This window comes from Nomascus leucogenys, chromosome 2 (assembly GCF_006542625.1).
Source record: "Nomascus leucogenys isolate Asia chromosome 2, Asia_NLE_v1, whole genome shotgun sequence".
NCBI classification, from domain to species: domain Eukaryota; kingdom Metazoa; phylum Chordata; class Mammalia; order Primates; family Hylobatidae; genus Nomascus; species Nomascus leucogenys.
Genome location: NC_044382.1, coordinates 151,781,746 through 151,800,748, shown reverse-complemented (window position 1 = coordinate 151,800,748; position 19,003 = coordinate 151,781,746). Strand labels below are relative to the sequence as shown.

Genomic DNA, 19,003 nt, shown 5'->3' with positions numbered 1-19,003 from the left:
CTGGGCACGAAGTTGGCCTGTGTTGCAGGCCAAGGAAGCCAAAACCCTGAGCAGGTGTTGCGGCTGCGTTGTTTCTTCTCCTATATGGATTCTAGCGCAGACGGTCTTTCCCAATGTGGCCCTGTGTGGCCAGACTGAACTGGAAGCATCTCTCAAGGCAAGCCATCCGCTCAGTGTGTGCTGCCCTGCTTGGCAGCCCTTCCCCAGGCCTCCGGCCACCAGGACACAACACCCAGCAGACCACCTAAGAGGTCCAGCAAGAGGAAACGCCTGCAGTAGACAAACCTGGAACACCTGGCATCTCCCCTCACGCCTGGTGCAGTCCCTGGAGCACTCGGCTCAAAGAGCGCCTTCTCGGGCGCTAAGAGATGGATGAGTGACAAGGGTAGTCCTCAGGTCAAGATGGTGGGGCTGTCAGAGCAAAGCCTGCCAGGTAAGGCTGCTGTGGAGGGCATGTAAGAACAGAGAGGCTGTTCCCGGGAGCCGGGAGGAGTAAAGGGGCAGCCTCAGGCTGAGTGATCCCAGATCCTGCCTGGAGTCCACTGGCCCCACCTGCTGCTTCACAAACCCACTTCCACCCCAGTGAGCCCCCACCTTCCTACCCAGGCGAGGCCCTACCTTTCCTCTTCTCGGCGCTGATGTGGGTCAGGTTGAAGATGGTCAGGAACTTCTTCTTTTCTTCGAAGTTGGGACTGTTGTTCATCTCGTCAGGGCTGTAGCGGGTAGACAGCGCCAGTCTCGGTGAAGGCGTCTGCCGCTTGCTCTGAATTGTTGGGGGTGACGGGCTTCTCTCTCGCAACATCCGCCGCCGCTTCCTCCGCTTCTGGGCCACCAATTCCTCCTTCTGCTGTTGGGTGGTCAAGCCAAAAAGTTGCAAAAACTCTAGCTTCTAGATTGGGAAAGAAAACAAATGAGTTTGAAGCCACTGGCAGTGGTATGCTTTCACTGTCCCGGGGTCCCCTCCTGGGGTCCTCGAAGTGTGTGCCGTAGCTGGCTGTGCCCGGTGGCAGAGGAGCTTCGTGGGGTGAACCCACGAGCACTTTGGAGGAACCTAGCACCAGTGGGGTGGACTGTGAGGTGTGGACGCGAGGAACGAGAGAGCCCAGCCCAGAGCGTGTCCGTGGGGAGGACAGCCCAGTACCTCAGAGGACGTGTCCAGTTTGAGGGGCGGCTGCTCGGCCACACAACGGAGGTGGGCCCTGACCTCCTCCTCATCGCTTTCATCGTAAGAGTCATCGAGGTCATAGTAGTACCCTGATGGAGAAATGGTTGTATTCAGCCAGACAAAGAGCCTTCATCTGTCCAGTGGACATGCCTGCAGGGGCTCATGTGTGCAGATCACCTATCAGGCCAGGCCTGCTGACACCTGAACACCCTGAAGGCCAGTTCCTTTCAACCCAGGTGGAAACCAACATTAACCCAGTCCTGGGGCTCTGCAGGACCACAGACACCAGGCTTCCCTGGGATCCATGGCTCCCAGTGGCCTCCAAGTGGCTGGGTGGTCCCCTGGGCTAACAAGACTTCGCTCCTCCCCCTGGCAGGGAACCATTCATCACACAGGCCTGGGGCTGTGTCCACGGCAACACAGGGCTGCTTGTGCATACGCACTCCCCCATGCTGTGGCCATCTGAGTCCATCTCCTGGGAGGGGACAAGCACACACAGGCCTGAGCTCTCTAAGGCACAGAGAACAATAGAGCCCCTGCCCAGGGGCGCTGGGGTATCTCCCTCCTCCTTTACAAAGTGAGTAGGGGAGAGAAACTTGGCTGGGCCCTCCATCCAGCCTAGACCAACAACCAGGGAGACTGCCTGTGCCCCAGCTTGTACTGAAGAGGAGGCTGAGCTCAGCACTGGACAGGACCTGAGTGTTCAGCATCAGGAAGGAAACTGGGCTGGAGCCCCTGCTCCCCTCCTCACACCGCAGGCCTGCTTGGTTGCTCTTCCTGGGTCTCTGGAGAACTTGGGGAGCTGCTGGCTGAGGACTCCCCACCCCAAGCAGAAATAAGAATGAAGTGCCTGACCTCCTACTACCCTGACCTGGGGCTGTGCCAGCTGCTGCGTCCTCACCCCCTGGCCCACCTGCTGCAGCTGGTGACAGCAGCCCTGTATATAGAGCCCCCGCTGAGCCCAGGCCAGCTCTGTTATGCTGCACTATTAATATTTAAAACTATCTTATTAGCCTCCGCTCATCACTTATTCATCGTGCTTGTCTGCGGAACTATCTTTACAGGCGGGCTTTGATTTGGCTTTTTGGGACAATTTGCATTGAGGCAGGACAGGCACAGGGACTAGGATCTGCCTCCCCTACAAGGGTGTCATGCTGCTACACAGAAGCCAGTGCACTTGCCACCTGGGGCCTGGGACTACCCCAGGCAGAAAGCAGGAGTGGACGGAGAGAGGGGCAGGTGGCTGGCATGCAGGCTCCCCGTCCCCACTACGCGGCTCTCCCTGAGCAGGTCAGGGCCCGCGGGGAGGCAGACCTTTTTCCTGGGCCTCCCGCCGCCTGCGCTCCTCCAGGTCCAGCTTGCTGACCAGCCTCCGGCGCTGCTGCAGGAACTCATCATAGATGTAGGCAGGGTCGGGGGCCCGTGGCGCTGGCGGCCGGTAGGGTGAGCCAGGCTTCAGGGGTCCGCTGAGCTCCCCGAAAGTGGCCGCCTGTGGGAGGGAGGCCCGCTGCTGGCCCAGGATGGTCTGGGTGGACTTCTCGAGCTCAGCCAGGAAGGGCCCAGGCCCGGGCGGGAAGGGCTGGTGCTCCAGGCTCCCTCCCTCTCTTGGTGGCGGCGGAGGTGGCTGGTACTTGTCCAGAGGGGCAGGCTCACGCTTCCGTGGCCCCTCCTCTGCTTTCTCCGAGCAGAAGACCCGCTCCACCTTCACCAGCGGCACGGCTGCCTGGCGGCTCGGCTCAAATGCAGCCGTGTGGCTGTGCAGAGAGTGGCTCTCGGCCCGCCGTGTCTCCAAGGTATTGTCCATCAGGGACACGGGGTTCCAGAGGGCCGTGGGTGCAGCATGGAGCTGGGGCTTGGGCGAAATCAGAGGTGGTGGCCCCCCAAAGTGCTGCGGAGGGTCGCGGCCACCTGGCTCGTGACGGTTTGGTCCTGGCCTAGGGAGTGAAACCAACCAGTCAGTCAAGAAGAAAAGACCCTTCAGCCACCCACAGGCTTCCCTGGCTGCCTGCCGCTCCTAAGATGACACAGATGGCCCAGCTCCTTAGAGAGCCAGTGCCAGCGGGGCTGCAGGGAGGGGGGCACACGCTCCACCCCAAGGATCATCGTTTCTGTCTTTCATTTTCTCTTTTCCTTTTTCTTTCTTTTCTTTCAAGACTTGGCCGGGTGCAGTGGCTCATGCCTGTAATCTCAGCACTTTGGGAGGCTAAGGAGGGCGGATCACGAAGTCAGCAGTTCGAGACCAGCCTGGCCAACATGGTGAAACCCCATGTCTACTAAAAATACATAAATTAGCCAGGCATGGTGGCGGGCGCCTATAATCCCAGCTACTCCAGAGGCTGAGGCAGGAGAATTACTTGAACCCAGGAGGCGGAGGTTGCAGTGAGCTGAGACCGTGCCATTGCACTCCAGCCTAGGCGACACAGCAAGACTCTGTCTCAAAAAAAAAAAAAAAAAAAAAAGACTCACTCTGTTACCCAGGCAGGAGTGCAGTGGGGCAAGCTCGGCTCACTGCAGGCTCCGCCTACCGGGTTCAAGTGGTTCTCCAGCTTCAACCTCCCGAGTAGCTGGGATTACAGGCATGCGCCACTACGCCCAGCTACTAATTTTTCCCATTGAGTAGAGATAGAGTTTTCACTATGTTGGCCAGGCTGGTCTTGAATTCCTGACTTCAAGTGATCCACCTGCCTTGGGCCTCCCAAAGTGCTGGGATTACAGGAGTGAGCCACCGCGCCCGGCCCTCCAACACCTGTGACAGGTGTGTGCAGGTGGCCCAAGAGGACAGGGAGGCTCCCAGCCTAAGCTGCTAGGGAAGGCAGAGACCCTCTCGGGCCCGGGACAGATCCAGTTTCAGTCCATTTTCCCACCTAGTTGCGTGAATTCCCCTAAGGGCAAGCGCTCATCCTCACTTTCCCTGGGGAAACCCACTCTATATACTGGGCTGTGGCCCTGCCACCAGCACCCTCTCCTCCTGCTGTGCCTGGTAGGGACACATGACACAGGGCAGGCTGGCCACCTTCACAGGGCCAGTACTCCGCTGTCCCCAAAGGCAGCCACAAGACAACCTTCCAGTGTCTGCCCAGCCAGAGCCAAACCCGCTGTGAAATGATGATCCTCCCAGTCAGGATGGGGCCTGTGCCGAGACTGCCCCCCAGTGGCCCCTGTCACAACTGCAGCGACCCTAAGAGGCCTGTGGCAGAGGCCTCAAAGTATTTTCAAGGACCCAGGCTAAGGCCTGCTGAGGCAGGGAGGGAAAGAAGGGATTTCTAACATCAGAACCCTTCCATTAAACAAGAAGCTGCCCCTTAGTTGCACTAAATGGCTTGTTTCCTCGGTGCAATTAAAACAAGATTTAATCTACTCAAAGGGCTATTTTTAGTATTGTTTTTGCAGCTTATTTTTAAGAGACGGGTCTCGCTGTGTTACCCGGGCTGGAGTGCAGTGGCTGTGTACAGGAGCAATCCCACTGCTGATCAGCGCGGGACTTTTGACATGCTTCATTTCCGACCTGTCCTGGTTCACCCCTCCTTAGGCACCCTGGTGGTCCCCCGCTCCCAGGAGGTCACCATATTGGTGCTGGACTTTGCCTGGACACCCAGTGGGTACAGTACACTACAGGCGAGAACTCCCGGGCTCAAGCGATCATCCCATCTCAGCCTCCAGAGTTACTGGGCCCACAGGCATGTGCCACTGTGCCTGGCTATCTTTCTTTTTTTTAAAGGGAGATATACTCAACAGGATGTCTGGACCAATACTGTGCAGTGACCCTCGGCAAAGCATGAGGGGAAGGAAGAGGCAGAGGCCACAGCAGGCACATGGCCAGGCTCAGGGATCTCTAGCCTGCCCTGGGGGCCCCGTTTAAACACAGCCACCGAGGCTCTCCCTAGTTATTCCAGACTCCAGGCCAAGGGACAAACCCGATGCTGCTATCCCTCTTAGCAAAACCCAACAAGGAACCACAGAAAGAAGCTGTGTAAGTAAACAGCAAAGGAGTAAAACCTGCAGGAGAATAAATATTTCATGCGCCACACCAAGCACTGAACAGTTTTCTAGCATGGAGAATGAGGGCCCTGTCAGGCCCCCGAGTTCACAGTGCTGTAAGGCCATGTGTACAGCCGGCCACAGGGGAACCACTGCAGCCAGGGGAGACCAGGCCCGGGCCAGGCCCTGCTTCCCATCATGCCCCAGGTCCTAATGGGGCAGCTACGCTGGCTGGAAGCAGTCCACGGGTAGGCAAAGTCACAGCACCTGTGCTGGGGCCCTGGGGAGCCCTGAGGAAGAAGATGCCTACAGGAGTCAGGTCACCCTGATGTTATCAGGCCATGCCAGGTAGGTGCTGGCTGCCCTCAGTTCTCTGGGTAGTAGGCAAGGCTGAGCCTGAGGCCTCAGGGACAGGGGCTGGGAGAGGCAGAAGGGATCTCACTTCGGCCGTGCCGGGCAGTGTGAGCCCGGGGAGACTTAGCTGTGGCCTGGTGACAGTCACTCCCAGTCATCCCTGATCAGCAGGGGCGCATTCCCTCACTGCCTTACTGGATAACGGAGGCCGGCCAGAAGGGAGGACAGATTTTAAACCACAACACGCTTCCGTCCCAGAACCCAAGGATTTCTTATCCCAGGAAAGCACCACAGCCTTGAGAGCTGGAAAGATGCTCAGGAATCATCCTACCCAGCCCTCCTTTGTGGACAGTTGAGGAAAATGAGGCTCAGGGAACAGAAGCAGTGTCCGTAGGTCCCTGAGCTGGGCCTGGAGCAGAGCTATGGAAGCCTGGCAGGTCATCCCCACCAACTCTGGCTGATCGTCTTCGCTCAGCCCTTCAGAGTGAGCCCTGGGGGTATATGACATGGGGGCCTGGGACCAGCACAGCCCCGAGGCAGGAATCCCAGGGGAGGCAGGAGCAAGGAGGCCTAAGCGCACTGGGGACCAGCTCATAAGACCTGTGTCTGCAGCCGGGGTCCGAGGGACCACCACACAGGTTCCTGGGAAATGCTTTCATAAAGGGCTAGAAAACGGGCATGTGTTTTACTATCAATACAAAAGCAATAAAACTCATTTTTTTCCTTAAAATCAAAAGCTGTCCCCTTCTTGTTAAAAAAGAAGTCCAGGCTCAAAAGCAGAGGAAGGTGGAGAGAACAGGTATTATTAGTAATTAAAGCTTCCACCTTGCACTCTTCATCTGCTGTGAATGGCCTCCTGGGAACTAGGTCAGGCTGCGTGTGTAGTGCCCTGGCTCTCAACATGGACTTGATTGGTCTCTTTACTTACTGGTGGGGATACCTTTGAGCAATCCATTTTCTTCCTCAGTCTCAGCTTCCCCATAGGCAACACAGGCATTATAACGTGAAGATGAAAGAACAGAAATGAAAGAGGCAGGCAGAAATGCTGGGGCAGGATGTCGCGCAAACAGAAGGTGCTCAATACACACCGAACAAATCGGAACGTGAAGGTTCATCCCTCCTTCCCTCCTGGGGCTCACTCACCTGGTGGTGCTCTCCGGCCTGTGCTCTGCCTCCGCCGGCACCGGGGGCCGGCCCATGTCCAGGTGCTGCTCCAGCACCTGCTGCCGGAACTCCGACACCTGAGACTGCCGGTCCTCCTTCTCCTGCCGCAGCCGCCGCTGCCGCGCCAGCCACTTCTCCTCCTCATTGGTGCGCTGGATCAGCAGGGCTGTGGCAGCACTGCTGCTAGGCAGAGAGAAGATGCCATGGTTGGAGATGAGGCTGGGCACCGTGTGGTGTGGGGCGGGCACCGGATGCAGGGGGTGTGGCACGGGCTTGGGCGCCTGCAGGCCGGCATCCTTCAGCTTCTCTGTAGGGGGAAACGCGGTCAAGCAGGGTCTCAGCCACCGTGGGACAGCATGCTCCCGCCCCATCCTCTCTCACGCAACTGCCCAGAGAAACCAGAACCCTTCCAAAGGGTTCTTCCCGCAGCCGGAACCAAGATATTCAAAAGGGGCCCTAAGGGAGCTTTCAAGAAGCATGTCTTGTCCCTGGAAGGAAATGCTCTGTGGCTGGCTGGCACAACTCTTGCCCAGCCAGTGCGGTGCCAGAGCCAGCTCGCACTGGCTCAAAGAGCAGACTATTAAATTTCCGGGAAACACGCAAAAGCTGCTTGTTATTACTAGTCAATTGTTTCGTAAACTTACCGGGAAATAAAATCAACAAAGCACTCAAAACTTATCCGTTCCTAATGCCCCAGCTACATTTCTCAACTGTCCTCCTGGGGTCATCTACATCCATTATGTCTATATTGTGTGCCAACGAGCCTCTGCTCCCTACTCCGTATTCAGCCATGCCACGCTTTTAGGGTGAACTCAGCTGGGGAACATTTACACCACAGCAGCCGGCATGTGCTGCGATTCAGGGCTCCTCCCTACGGGTGGCTGAGACCTTGCCCAGCACAGCCCACCCACGCCCAGGTACCTGCTCGGGTTGGGGTCAGTTGCTCCGAGGGCTTGCCCCGCTCCTCAGTGGCATGGCCACGCAGCCCATGCAGCTCGGCCACGGGCAGGAAGGTGGGCTCCAGGGCCTTAGCGGCCAGGAGCTCCTTCTCCCGGGCCCGCTGTTCCCGCTGGCGCTCCAGCTCGCGCTCGCGCTCCTTCTCACGCTCACGCTCCTTCTCTTGCTCGCGCTCCTTCTCACGTTCGCGCTCACGTTCCTTCTCCCGCTCGCGGTCAGCCTCACGCTCGCGCTCACGCTCGCGCTCCCTCTCCCGCCTTAGCTCCTCGTCCATCTGCAGCCTGCAGCACGTGGAAAGAGTTGGGGGCTCTTGGGGGCTCTGCTGCACCAGGAGCAAGAGAGGGACCTGGGGCAGGCCCTTAAAAAGCATAACCAGGAACGAACCAGGGCAGTAATCTGAATAGTGATGGGAGGTGAGCAGGGTTTCACTGGTGCGGGAAGAACTTAAGGTCCATACAATCAAAGCGGCTTACAAAATGCCCAAGCACCCCCGAGAGCTCCTCGGCCTGCAGGTTTACTGCAGGAGACCACGGCTACCGAGACAGGTGCTATTTCACAGCAAAGCCTGAACGATCATTGTCCCATTTGGCAGGTGGACAAACTGTGAGGACACGCATGGCCAAGGAGTCCAGTCAGGTTCCAGCCCAGGCTTTCTACCCAGCTGCCATCAAGGGACAGGGCGGGCAGAGGAGCTCCTTGGCCCGAGACGCACTTACCTCTCCGCACTGAGGCCGGACATGCGCTCCGAGTGCAGTGCTGCCAGGGATGAGTGGGAGAGTTCGGGGGGGTAGCGGACCCCGGAGAGGTGGAGGTGCATCGCTGATGGGTGCAGCGGGGGCAGGGAGCCAGGGGTGGGGATGGGGTAGAACGGGGACCTCAGGGCAGACAGGCAGTAGGAGTCGTCCATCCTGTGCAGAGAAGACAAGGCTGTGAGCAGCAAATAAACCAAGGGGAAGACCCAGCCCTGTCGACAGGTGTGTCTCAGCCAGGTACACACACCTGCCTGAGCGTGGGGAACGTGACAAAATGGCTGGGGATGAAGACCATGCCTGCTGCTAGCCCCAAAGCCCCTTAATGCCGGAGGCTGCTAGGTGCCGATAGCTTGGGGTTCAGGACGCCACTTGCCACTTCCTTCGGCTCAGCCAGACCAGCAAACAGTGGTCAAGTGCCCAGGCCCTTCCAAGGCTGGCCAGCAGGCTGGTCTGCCCTGACGTAGGGTGGTCCATGTCATGACTACAGGCCCCTCTGACTAGGATGGGCAGAGCTTCTCCACGGACCCAGGCCATGCCACAGTGCCACCGGGGTCTCCTGCTACATGGCAAAGCATCGCCTCTCCCACGGGCAAAGCCCTGCTCTCTTAACAGTGACTTGCTGTCAGTGGACCCCCCAATGAGAAGGGGAGGAGCCAGGGATGACAGCACAGTCACCAAGGGGGACTGTCTACCAGGAGGCGACCCCTAATGGGCCATCAGGGCTGAATTTGGGCTCAAAGCTGGGGACGATTTCAGGGGCTACTCTAGACACTCCCCTGGGAGCCTGGCTCCCAGGTCGTTAAGAAACACCTTCCCTGCCAGGTTCCATCTTGCCAGGAACAGACCAGCACCTAGATGAGAGGACACGTGGGGGAGGCCTCACCTGAAGGCCGGGTGGGGGAAGGGGTGTGGGGCCAGGTAGCTGGGATGGTAGTAGGCTGCAGCAGTGGCCGGGTCCAGGCCGAGGGGAGGCAGTGAGGACATGCGGAGGTCGTCAGTGGTGTGGTAGGGCCGGAAGCTTCTCAGGTAGTCCTCGGTCACGGTGCTGGGGGGCACCACGTGGTGCACAGGCCGCTGGAGGCTACAGGCAGGGATAGTGGACAGGACAAAGTGGGGACAGGTGAGTGGAGACCTGCTCCTGCGTAGGGGGATGGCTAACCTCCCTGCATCACCCTTGGTGCTCAGTCGGCACCCAGACTCCTGGCACCCAGAACGAGGACGGGGCTTAAGCAGCGGGGGGAGCGAGCTGCCACTGCCACCTCAGTGTGAAGGGGCACAGACAGGGCTGCAATCCCCAGGGCTGAGCGGCCGACGACCATCTGGCAGGCACAGCCTCATCAGTGCAGACCGCAGTCTGCCTGGGGACCCAGACCCTGAGCACTTGTGTCCCCACCCGGCCGCCTCACCGAAGTCCCCGCCGACCAACTTACTTGAGTGGCGGGAAGCGGGAATCCTGCACAACTGAGCTGGGGGAGAGGCCGAAGGGGTAGGGGGTGCTGAGCAGGTGCGACGGGATGGCTGGGCCCCCTGCCTTCTCCTGGGGGAGCGGGGGCTCCACAACGAGGCGTTCCCGACCTCCACTGCTGCTCCTGGAGCCGGCATCCTGAGGGATGAGAGCATCCGGTCAGGGCGGGAGCCTGGTAGAGGCCACTGCCCACAGGACAGAGCCAGGTCTCCTGACTCACGGGAAGGCGCTAGATTTAGTTCATGTTCCAGAAACATCCTTTCCCTAAGGCTTTCTACACAAAACATGGTGCATGTGGCATGGGAAGCAGAACAGTAAGGAGGCGGATGTGGCTCCGACTGGTCTGGGGTGAAGTGCGTCTCGGGGTCTGCCTCCCTCCCTGGGCCTCCTCAGTCCAGCAGAAGAACTAGAACCCCCAAGAACCACAATGGGCACAGGTGAAGGATGCAGGGTGGCAGGGGCTCCTGCCTCCACGGACCTCCTGGCGTGGACATCCGAAGGTCACACCAGACACACACCCGGGGAAGCAGACACTGTTGGCACCCAGCACGCCGTGAAGCGAGTGCCACGATGTAGCCAGCACGACCACTGCGCCGACAGCTGCCCACCTGACCTCAGATGTCCTGGCCCCAGTGCCCACGTGGAGGACAGGGGCCAAAGGAAGCTGGCACTGCCCCCGGGCTGAAGGTGCTGGTCTGCCCCCAACCACCTCCTGGGGTGGCCCTGGCCCTGGAGCCCACCAGAATAGGCAGCAGCTGGGCCCTGACTGGCCAGCTGGGGTACCGGCCTTCACACACACGGTGGGGCAGGGAAGGCGACAGCTCGCCTGTCGCAGGCTCCTGGACAGACAGTGGACCTGGGCGTAGCTGGGAAGGTGGCCCAGAGGACTCAGATGAGGGGTCTGCTCCAGGCACAAAGCAGGAGGTGGCAGTGGCCAAAGCCCACCTTCCGGGCTGAGGTCCCCGCCACGTTCAAGGATAGGCCATGCCACCCCTAGCCACGCAGAGGCTGCCCCACACACCCATCCACGCGGGGTCCAGCCCGGAGAAACCAGAGCATGAAAAGGCCCTGCTTGTTCCTGTTATTCGTGCGACTAAGGGGGAGGCGGGGGGAGGGGGAGCAAGCCTCAGGGCGGCCCAGATGGGGGCTGTGTTCTGGATAGCTGCCAACCCAGGCATCACTCTGTCACTGGGCAGCCGCTCTCAGCCTCAGCATCTTCCCCATGTGGGGACAGCCCTGCCCAGGCCTTACCCTGACCTGGGGGTGTCTGAGAGCCATGGCCACACTGGCCCCTCTGAGCTTCCCAGGGATGCAGACCCACAGGAACCTGGCCCTTCCTCCGGTTCCACGTGGCCATGTCAGGTAACGACTGCTGATCAGCGGGCAGTGCTCCTGAAGAGCACCAGCCACGCTCTGCCTCCCTGAGCCACAAAATGCCAAACACCCAAAAAACAATGAGGCCGTGGCCGTCTCCCCACAAAATCAGCAGGAATGATGGCCCAGAGGCTCTGAGACCTGCCCCACCATGGAGAGGCATCTGTCTCCCAGGGGCCATGCCTGTGTCCCTGACCCACCAGCCCCTCTTTCTGGGCCCATCCATCTTCATGGCGGCAGACGGTGACCCGGCAGCAGCACATGGCACCCGCGCAGAGGCAGTGCAGGCAGCCCCGGCCGGCGCCTCCCCACTCTCCACCCTCCAGGGGACAGTCAGCAAGGATTAATTGGAGGAGCCGCCGCCACCGCCTGGAATCTTCAATGAGACGCAGCATCTGCTCCCTTCCTGTGGGCTGAGCCCCGGCCCCCCTTCTCTGTCCGGTCCTCCTGGGTTCACCTCTGACCTGCCTTTCCAGGGTGCTGGTCTCAAGGGTGGGAGGTACACACGGGCACTGATGCCCTGCGTGGGGCCGGGAACTTCCTATTGAGGGGCCAGCGCCTGGCCTTGGGGTCTCCAGCCGGTGTCAGCAACCGGGGTAGTAGGGGAGTGGCCGAGGGGCCAACCTGACCTTGGGAGACCCGGCCATCCTGTCGTACCTCGTGCACACATCAATGGCATATGCCTGTCACAGCACCTGCTCAGAAGGCAGCGGAGTTGATGGCACAGCTATGAACGGGCATGCGGGGGACTCAGGGCAGTGGAGTTGATGGCACAGCTGTGCATGGGCATGTGGGGAACGCACCAGCAGGGTGGAGGCCCGGACATGGCAGGTGCGTTGCCAGGCTTGCCCGCCTACCCCAGCCCCATGAGGCCATTTCCAGGCCGGGCTTCTAGATCCTGCCTCACACCCCTACCCTACCTGGCATAGGTCCAAACATCTGAAGAATGGAGCACGAGGAAGGAGACACCCTGTTCCCAGGGTCTGGGATGGACTGAAGGAGATGGAGTGGCCCCTGGCCCCCCAGCATCCAGGTAGCACCCCAATGAACACCAGGCCCAAAGCTAGCGGGTCTCTGGATGCCCAAAACACGGGCCTCGCCTGCTCAGGCACCCAGGGGACCTGGACTCCCCCTCCCAGGCTGGTGGTGAGGCCTCCAGGGCAGGAGGGACATGACGGCCACGGGGTTCAATCATCACCCAGCCCTGGGTGGCCAGAGTCAGAAGAGGGCTGGAAGACAGACCTCGACCTGAGGACAGCACCCAGGGAGAAGCTGCCGACAGCCCAGGCCTGCCGCCCTCCTCCGCATGCTGCCTGCGCCGTGGGCCGGGTCAAACAGCAGAGCACAGGGCCCCCAGCTGCCCCGCCACAAGGAGGGGCCTGTCCCCGGCCCAGACACGGCCCTTGAACCCCTTTTCCCCTCAGCCAAGGACAAAGCCCTGCTCGCAGACCAGATGGCACCTTCCTGGCCTGGCTGAGGACAAACAGGGAGTCCGGGAGGCTGGGGGGCAGCCAGCAGGCGGGGTAGGGGCCCAGCGAACCAGACCCACACGTCTGTGGCTTCCGTCTGGCTGGCGCCCAGCCAACCCTGGCACAGACACCTGGGAACTAGGTCAGCGGGGCCTGGAGTGACGCACAAGGCTGCCACCCACCCAGGCAAGGCTCAGCAGGCTCGGCAGCTACCCCAAAGGCACCCCGATAGCAGCAGCCGGGGTCTCACTGCCGTCTCCACAGACAGATGCATCAGGGCGCATCTGTGGGCAGCTTTTCATTTCTGAGCAGCGGCTGCAGCCGCAGCTGCACCGATGAAAGAAGGGGGAGGAGGGGGCAGAGGGAGAGGGGGAGGGGGAGGAGGGGGGAGGAGGAGGGGGGGGGAGGGGGAGGAGGGGAGGGGGAGGAGGGGAGGAGGGGAGGGGGAAGGGGAGGGAGGGGAGGAGGGGAAGGGGAGGGGGAGGGGGAGGGAGGGGAGGGGGGGAGGGGAAGGGGAGGGGGAGGAGGGGAAGGGGAGGGGAGGGGGGAGGGAAGGGGAGGGGGGGGGGGGGGGAGGGGGGGGGGAGGGGAGGGGGGAGGGGAAGGGGGGAGGGGAGGGGAGGAGGGGAGGGGAGGGGGGAGGGAAGGGGAGGGGAGGGGGAGGAGGAGGGGAAGGGGAGGGGAGAGGGGAGGGGGGGAGGAGGAGGAGGGGAAGGGGAGGGGGGAGGAGGGGAAGGGAGGGGAGGAGGAGGGGAGGGGAGGGGAGGAGGAGGAGGGGAAGGGGAAGGGGGGGGAGGAGGGGAGGGGAAGGGGAGGGGGAGGAGGAGAAGGGGAGGAGGAGAGGGGAGGAGGGGAGAGGGGAAGGGGGAGGGGGGAGGGGAGGGGAGGGGAGGGGGAGGAGGAGGGGGGAAGGGGAAGGGGGAGGGGAGGGGAGGAGGAGGGGGAGGGGAGGAGGAGGAGGGGGGAAGGGGAGGAGGAGGAGGGGGGAAGGGGAGGGGGAGGGGAGGGAAGGGGAGGGGAAGGGGAGGGAGGAGAAGGGGAGGAGGAGGAGAAGGGGAGGAGGAGGAGAAGGGGAGGAGGGGGAAGGGAGGGGGAAGGGAGGGGGAGGAGGAGGGGGAGGGAAGGGGAGGGGGAGGAGGGGAAGGGGAGGAGGAGGGGAAGGGGAGGAGGAGGAGAAGGGGAGGAGGAGAAGGGGAGGAGGGAGAAGGGGAGGAGGAGGGAAGGGGGGAGGGGAGGAGGGAGGGGGAGGGGAGGGGGGAGGGGAGGAGGGGGGGGAGGGGAGGAGGAGGGGGGAAGGGGAGGAGGAGGAGGGGGAGGGAGGAGGAGGGGGGGAAGGGAGGGAGGGGGGGAAGGGGAGGGGAGGGGGGAAGGGGAGGGGGAGGAGGAGGGGGGGAAGGAGGGGGAGAGGAGGGGAAGGGGAGGAGGGGGAAGGGGAGGAGGGGAGAAGGGGAGGAGGGGAGAAGGGGAGGAGGGGAGAAGGGGAGGGGAGGAGGGGAGGGGAGAAGGGAGGGGGAGGGGAGGGGGAGAAAAGGAGGGGAGAAGGGGAGGGGAGAAGGGGAGGGGGAGAAGGGGAGGGGGAGGAGGGAGAGGAGGGGAAGGGGAGGAGGGGAAGGGGGAGGAGGGAAGGGGGAGGAGGGGAAGGGGGAGGAGGGAAGGGGGGGAGGGAGGGGGAGGGAGGGAGGGGAGGGGAGGGGAGAGGAAGGGGGAGGGAGGGGAGGAGGGGGAGGGAAGGGGAGGAGGGGGAGGGGGAGGGAAGGGGAGGAGGGGAGGGGAGGGGAGGGGAGGGAGGGGAGGGGAAGGGGAGAGGGAGGGGAGGGGAGGGGAGGGGAGGGGAAGGGGAGGGGAGGGGAAGGGGAGAGGGAGGGGAGAGGAAGGGGAGGGGAAGGGGAGAGGGAGGGGGAGAGGAAGGGGGAGGGGAGGAGGGAAAGGGGAGGGGGAGGAAGGGGGAGGGGAGGAGGGGAAGGGGAGGGGGAGGGGGAGGAGGGGGAAGGGGGAGGGCGAGGGGAAGAGGGGGGAAGGGGGAGGGTGAGGGGGGGAAAGGGGAGGGTGAGGGGGAGGAGGGGGGAAGGGGGAGGGCGACGGGAAGGAGCAGAGGAGGCAAATCCGTCATTCTCCGGCGATTAGTGCAAGGGTTCCATAGTCAGACACACAGCACATGCCCTGTTAGCTTTAAAATAGGCTTTTTCGTCTCATTTCTCCTCTCGCAGCTCCCACTACCTGGGAGAGAGGGGTGACCTCAACAAGGGGCCGAAAAGCCTCTGGCCTGGCAGCTCCTGCCTGCATCTGCAGCCTCAGAGACCCCTAAGGACTCATGGCCACAGCTCTGGGCGGGGTGGGAGGAGAATCCTCTCTCCACCTCCCTGCTCCGAGAGGATTAAATTCCCGGCTGAGCCTCTGTGCCCGAGCGAAGAGCCTCTCCGTACATCACCTGCTAATCCAGCTCCCGGCCCCGCGCCTTCCCTGGTGGCACTGTGTTCCATTAAGCGCAGCGCTGGTAAACTGCTGGAGCGGATCTGTCGCGCCCCTGCTCTGCTCTGGGGTTGCTCAGTGTTCCCGAGGCGGTAAGGACCCTCCGAGGAGGGACCAGCTCAGAGCGGAGGAGTCGCCAGGAAAGGCGCTGGAATCCCCTAGAGGCGTCCTGGGTCTAGGCCAGGAGCTCTGGTCAGGGTCAAGGCAGTGGCTGGGTGCAGGGTCCTGGCTGGTAGAGGCTCCTGGTCCGTCCAGGCTGGGGCACGGAAGCAGCCTCCCTTGAGCTGCGGGCAGTGGCACCAGCAGCCAGGTCCCACCAGTGGGACGCAAGGAGCCTCAGCTGTTTGAGTCAGGTGAATCAGGGCCCCTTGGGGTCAAGGCTGGCCCTGGGGGGTGGCCTCTGGAGGCAGCGGAGCTGGTAACAACTCCCTCATCCTCCCCCAAACCAGGACCAGGGCCGCCATGGGCTGCTGCAAGCCCTGTGGGGGGTGGAGGCCCCTCTGGCCAGGGTCCACCCTCCAGGCCACGCCCTGCCCCTCCATCTCCAGACCTCGCATGAGGATGAGTGAAACTAAGAGAGGCTTCAGGGGCAGAGGAGGTCCAGCAAGGTGAGGACCCCGGGCAGGTTTGTCCCCTCGGCCAGGGAAGGCGTGAAAGGAAGCAGAAGCAACCTCAGGCCCCGGGGGTCCCAGTCCAGAGCTCCCAGGGATCCCCACTGGGACCCTGGATCAGGGCCTGCCCAGGGGCTGTCACCTGTGGACTGAGGCTGGCTCCCTTCCCACACCTCTGGGGATAGAGGACAGACAGGCCCTGATGATGACCAGGTGGCTCCAATACCCAGGTCCCCCTGGGCGAGAGAGCTGGTACAGGGAAGAGCCACTCTCCCCTCCTCCCCGCCTTCTTTGTGGTTTAATTAGTATTTCCAAGTGGGGCTGCCCCTCTGGGAACTCAGCAGAAAAGTCCAGGCGACAGCAGCCCAAGAATCGTTCTTAATTAGGAAGGGCCCACTCCAGGCTGCGCGCCAGGGGTGGGAGGCCAGGAGAGCTGCAGGTAGCCACCTGAGGGCACGGAGGCCCCAGGCAGGGGCAGAAGAGCAGCTCCCAGTGCCAGCTCCTTCCACACAGGCAGGCCCCAGTGCAGAGTGAGGGGCCCACAGACATAAGGAGCCCCGAAAACTTGGGGAGAGACCTCTGCTGGGAGCCCCAAAAGACACCCCCAGATGTCTTGTTCTGATAGCGTCTGGGCTGCTATCTTTCCTACGTCAATTCTTTGTTCAGTTCACAGACCGTGACAGTCACAGCTAGTTTGCTGGGTGTCAGTGTGCAAACACCACTTTACGGCTCGACGGTGTCACAGCTTGAACTGGACTCCCACCCCCACCCAAATCCGTGTGTTAGAGCCCCGATGGCCAGGGCCTCAGGACGGAACTGCATTTGGAGACACGGTCTTTAAAGAGGTGACTAAATGAGAATAAGGACATTAGGGTGGGCGCTAAACCAACTGACTGGTGTCCTTATGAGAAGAGGAGATCAGGACCCAGACACGGAGACACCACAGACGACCCAGGGAGAAGGGAGCCACCAGCGACCCAGGAGAGGCCTCTGGGGAAACCAGCCCTGACGGCGCCCAGATTGTGAACTTGTGGCCTCCAGAACAGGAGAAAATAACGGGACACCTCCAGTGGGTGGTTTCTTCTGACAGACTGATGAGTGGGCCGATGTACTCACCCGCACAGGGCCTCCAGGAGGGTGCCGCTGTCACCCTCACGTTGCAGGGAAGGAGACGGAAACTCAGGTGGGGTGGGGGAGGGAGTGTCTTTGGAATGTAAACTCAACCTCGAAAGCTCCAGAGCCCCCAACGGATGCCTGAATCCAGCCTCCCCACTTAGAGGACCCTGGGCTCCCTGCCCCGCCCCACTCACCTGCCGGCTCTCACTCCTCCAGACGCCATTGACGGTTTTGGTTGGAGCGATGGTCACCACGGGGGGTGTGCTGGGCACGCTGTGGCCCCCAGGGGGGACAATGATAGGGCCCATGGGCACGCGCTTGGGTGTGCTGGCAGGGGAGCTGTGGTTGGTGGCCGGAGAGGACACGGGGGACGACTCGCTGCTCAGTGAGGACCCTGTGGAGGAGAAGACGGTGGCCTGAGAGCCGCGGTGACAGCCGCTTGCAGTGCCAGCTGGGGACCTGCGTTCCAGCTGCCCCCCTGCCCCAAGTGAGGCCCCCAGAGCACCAGGTCTACCAGCCTCGTGCGCCCCCACCCAAGACAGGAGGGCAGAAGACACCCCTCCTGAGGCCCGATCAGGTCAGCAGCTCAGTCTACCCCAGCACTCCCTATTCCTTTGCCCCACAGGCCCTGGTCACGTGGCACAAAGCACAGATGCTCTGGTGCCCAGGGCCGCCCACTCCACCAGACAGAAGGAGCCTGGGCAGGGCGGGCAGGTCCAGTGCCTGACGTCCCTGAGTGAGAGACGAAGGCAGCACCTTCCGGGACAGACATGGAGCCCCAGAGTTAGAGAACACACGTGTTTCTAGGAGGTGTCGTGAGCCAGGGGCCTGTGGACATCCCAGGACACATCAGGCCAGCTGGGCCACGCACCCTACCCCACCGAGATACAGCTCCACATGTGAGCAGCAAAGACCCCAAGCCTCTGAGTCTTCCCAGGGAGCCCCTATGTGCTTGGGGGGGTCACAGCAAAAGATGCCCCCTCCGGGGGCTCCCGTCAAGCAGGGGAGACATGGGGCTGGAGCGCGGCAGGGAACAAACATAAGAAGTGGTCAGCACTGGCCGGTCGCAGTGGCTCACTCCTGTAATCCCAGCACTTTGGGAGGCCGAGGCGGGCGGATCACGAGGTCAGGAGATAGAGACCATCCCGGCCAACATGGTGAAACCCTGTCTCTACTAAAAATACAAATATTAGCCAGGCGTGGTGGCAGGCGCCTGTAGTCCCTACTACTCGGGAGGCGGACGTTGTGGTGAGCAGAGATCGCGCTGCTACACTCCAGCCTGGTGACAGCGTGAGACTTCGTCTCAAAACAAAAAAAGAAGTGGTTAGCACCCCTCTATGGGGCCCAGCCAAGCAGGGACGCAGTGCGGTGGTGGCTGAGGAAGCTCAAACGGCAGCCATTCAGGGTGACCCACGGTGACCCTGGGGGAGTTTCTTTAAAAGATCCATTTATTTTTAAATTTCAGAAACTGAGATATAATTCACTATCCTTAAGGGCACCCATTAGGAAGTCTGCCTAGGTTCGCTGTTTACAGCCACCACCACGACCTACCCCAGCACTCGCCCATCGCCTCAGAAAGAACCCCTCAGCCCCCAAGACACCGTGGGCACGGGAGAATGGGTGGCTGCAGCCCCGCTGGCAGCAGGGGGAGGGCGCAGGGCAGGCAGGAGGGCTTCGGGCCTGGGTGACTGCTGGCTATAGCCAAGAGGATACCCCAAGGGCAGGAGGCATGGACGGGCAGGGCCACCCCGGCCCATCTGCAGGTGCAGCAGGGGTTTGGACGGGGGAGGACGGGGAGGAGTGTTCCCAGGCCCTAAGGGAGGGGCTTCCTCCATCTCACACCAGGGCTCCCCTCTGTTGTCTGACTCCCACCCAGGTCAGAAGAGGACCAAGTGTGTGTGGTGGCAGGGGTGGGGCTGAGGATGTCCAAAGGCACCTGCTCCAAGAGTCCTCCTGTCCCCAAGCAGGCACCAGCCTCGCTTCCAGAGCCTCCACCCCCTTGTTGTGGGGGTCAAGTCCCCGTGACCGAGGCCACAGCAGCTCCCCAGAGGCTGGGGCTGCCAGTGAGGCCTGGGCCTGGGGCTCCAGAACCTCTGCTGCCTGCGAGTCAAGACCCTGCCCAGCCTGAC

At 61.8% G+C, this 19,003-nt stretch overlaps 1 protein-coding gene across 7 annotated transcripts in view; it reads right to left on the bottom strand.

The window, feature by feature from the left end:
- The window catches only part of GSE1 (Gse1 coiled-coil protein), a 500,133-nt gene that overhangs the window by 9,325 nt on the left and 471,805 nt on the right, over nt 1-19,003 (bottom strand). For all 7 annotated transcript variants that reach the window (XM_030819556.1, XM_030819565.1, XM_030819573.1 and 4 more), the window contains 9 exons: nt 17,069-17,268; nt 9,801-9,973; nt 9,254-9,451; nt 8,335-8,526; nt 7,583-7,899; nt 6,641-6,968; nt 2,480-3,099; nt 1,142-1,254; nt 619-889 (listed from right to left, as the gene is read on the bottom strand). In XM_030819556.1, coding sequence (XP_030675416.1) covers nt 619-889; nt 1,142-1,254; nt 2,480-3,099; nt 6,641-6,968; nt 7,583-7,899; nt 8,335-8,526; nt 9,254-9,451; nt 9,801-9,973; nt 17,069-17,268 — 2,412 coding nt within the window. The remainder of the gene's footprint in view (nt 1-618; nt 890-1,141; nt 1,255-2,479; nt 3,100-6,640; nt 6,969-7,582; nt 7,900-8,334; nt 8,527-9,253; nt 9,452-9,800; nt 9,974-17,068; nt 17,269-19,003) is intronic.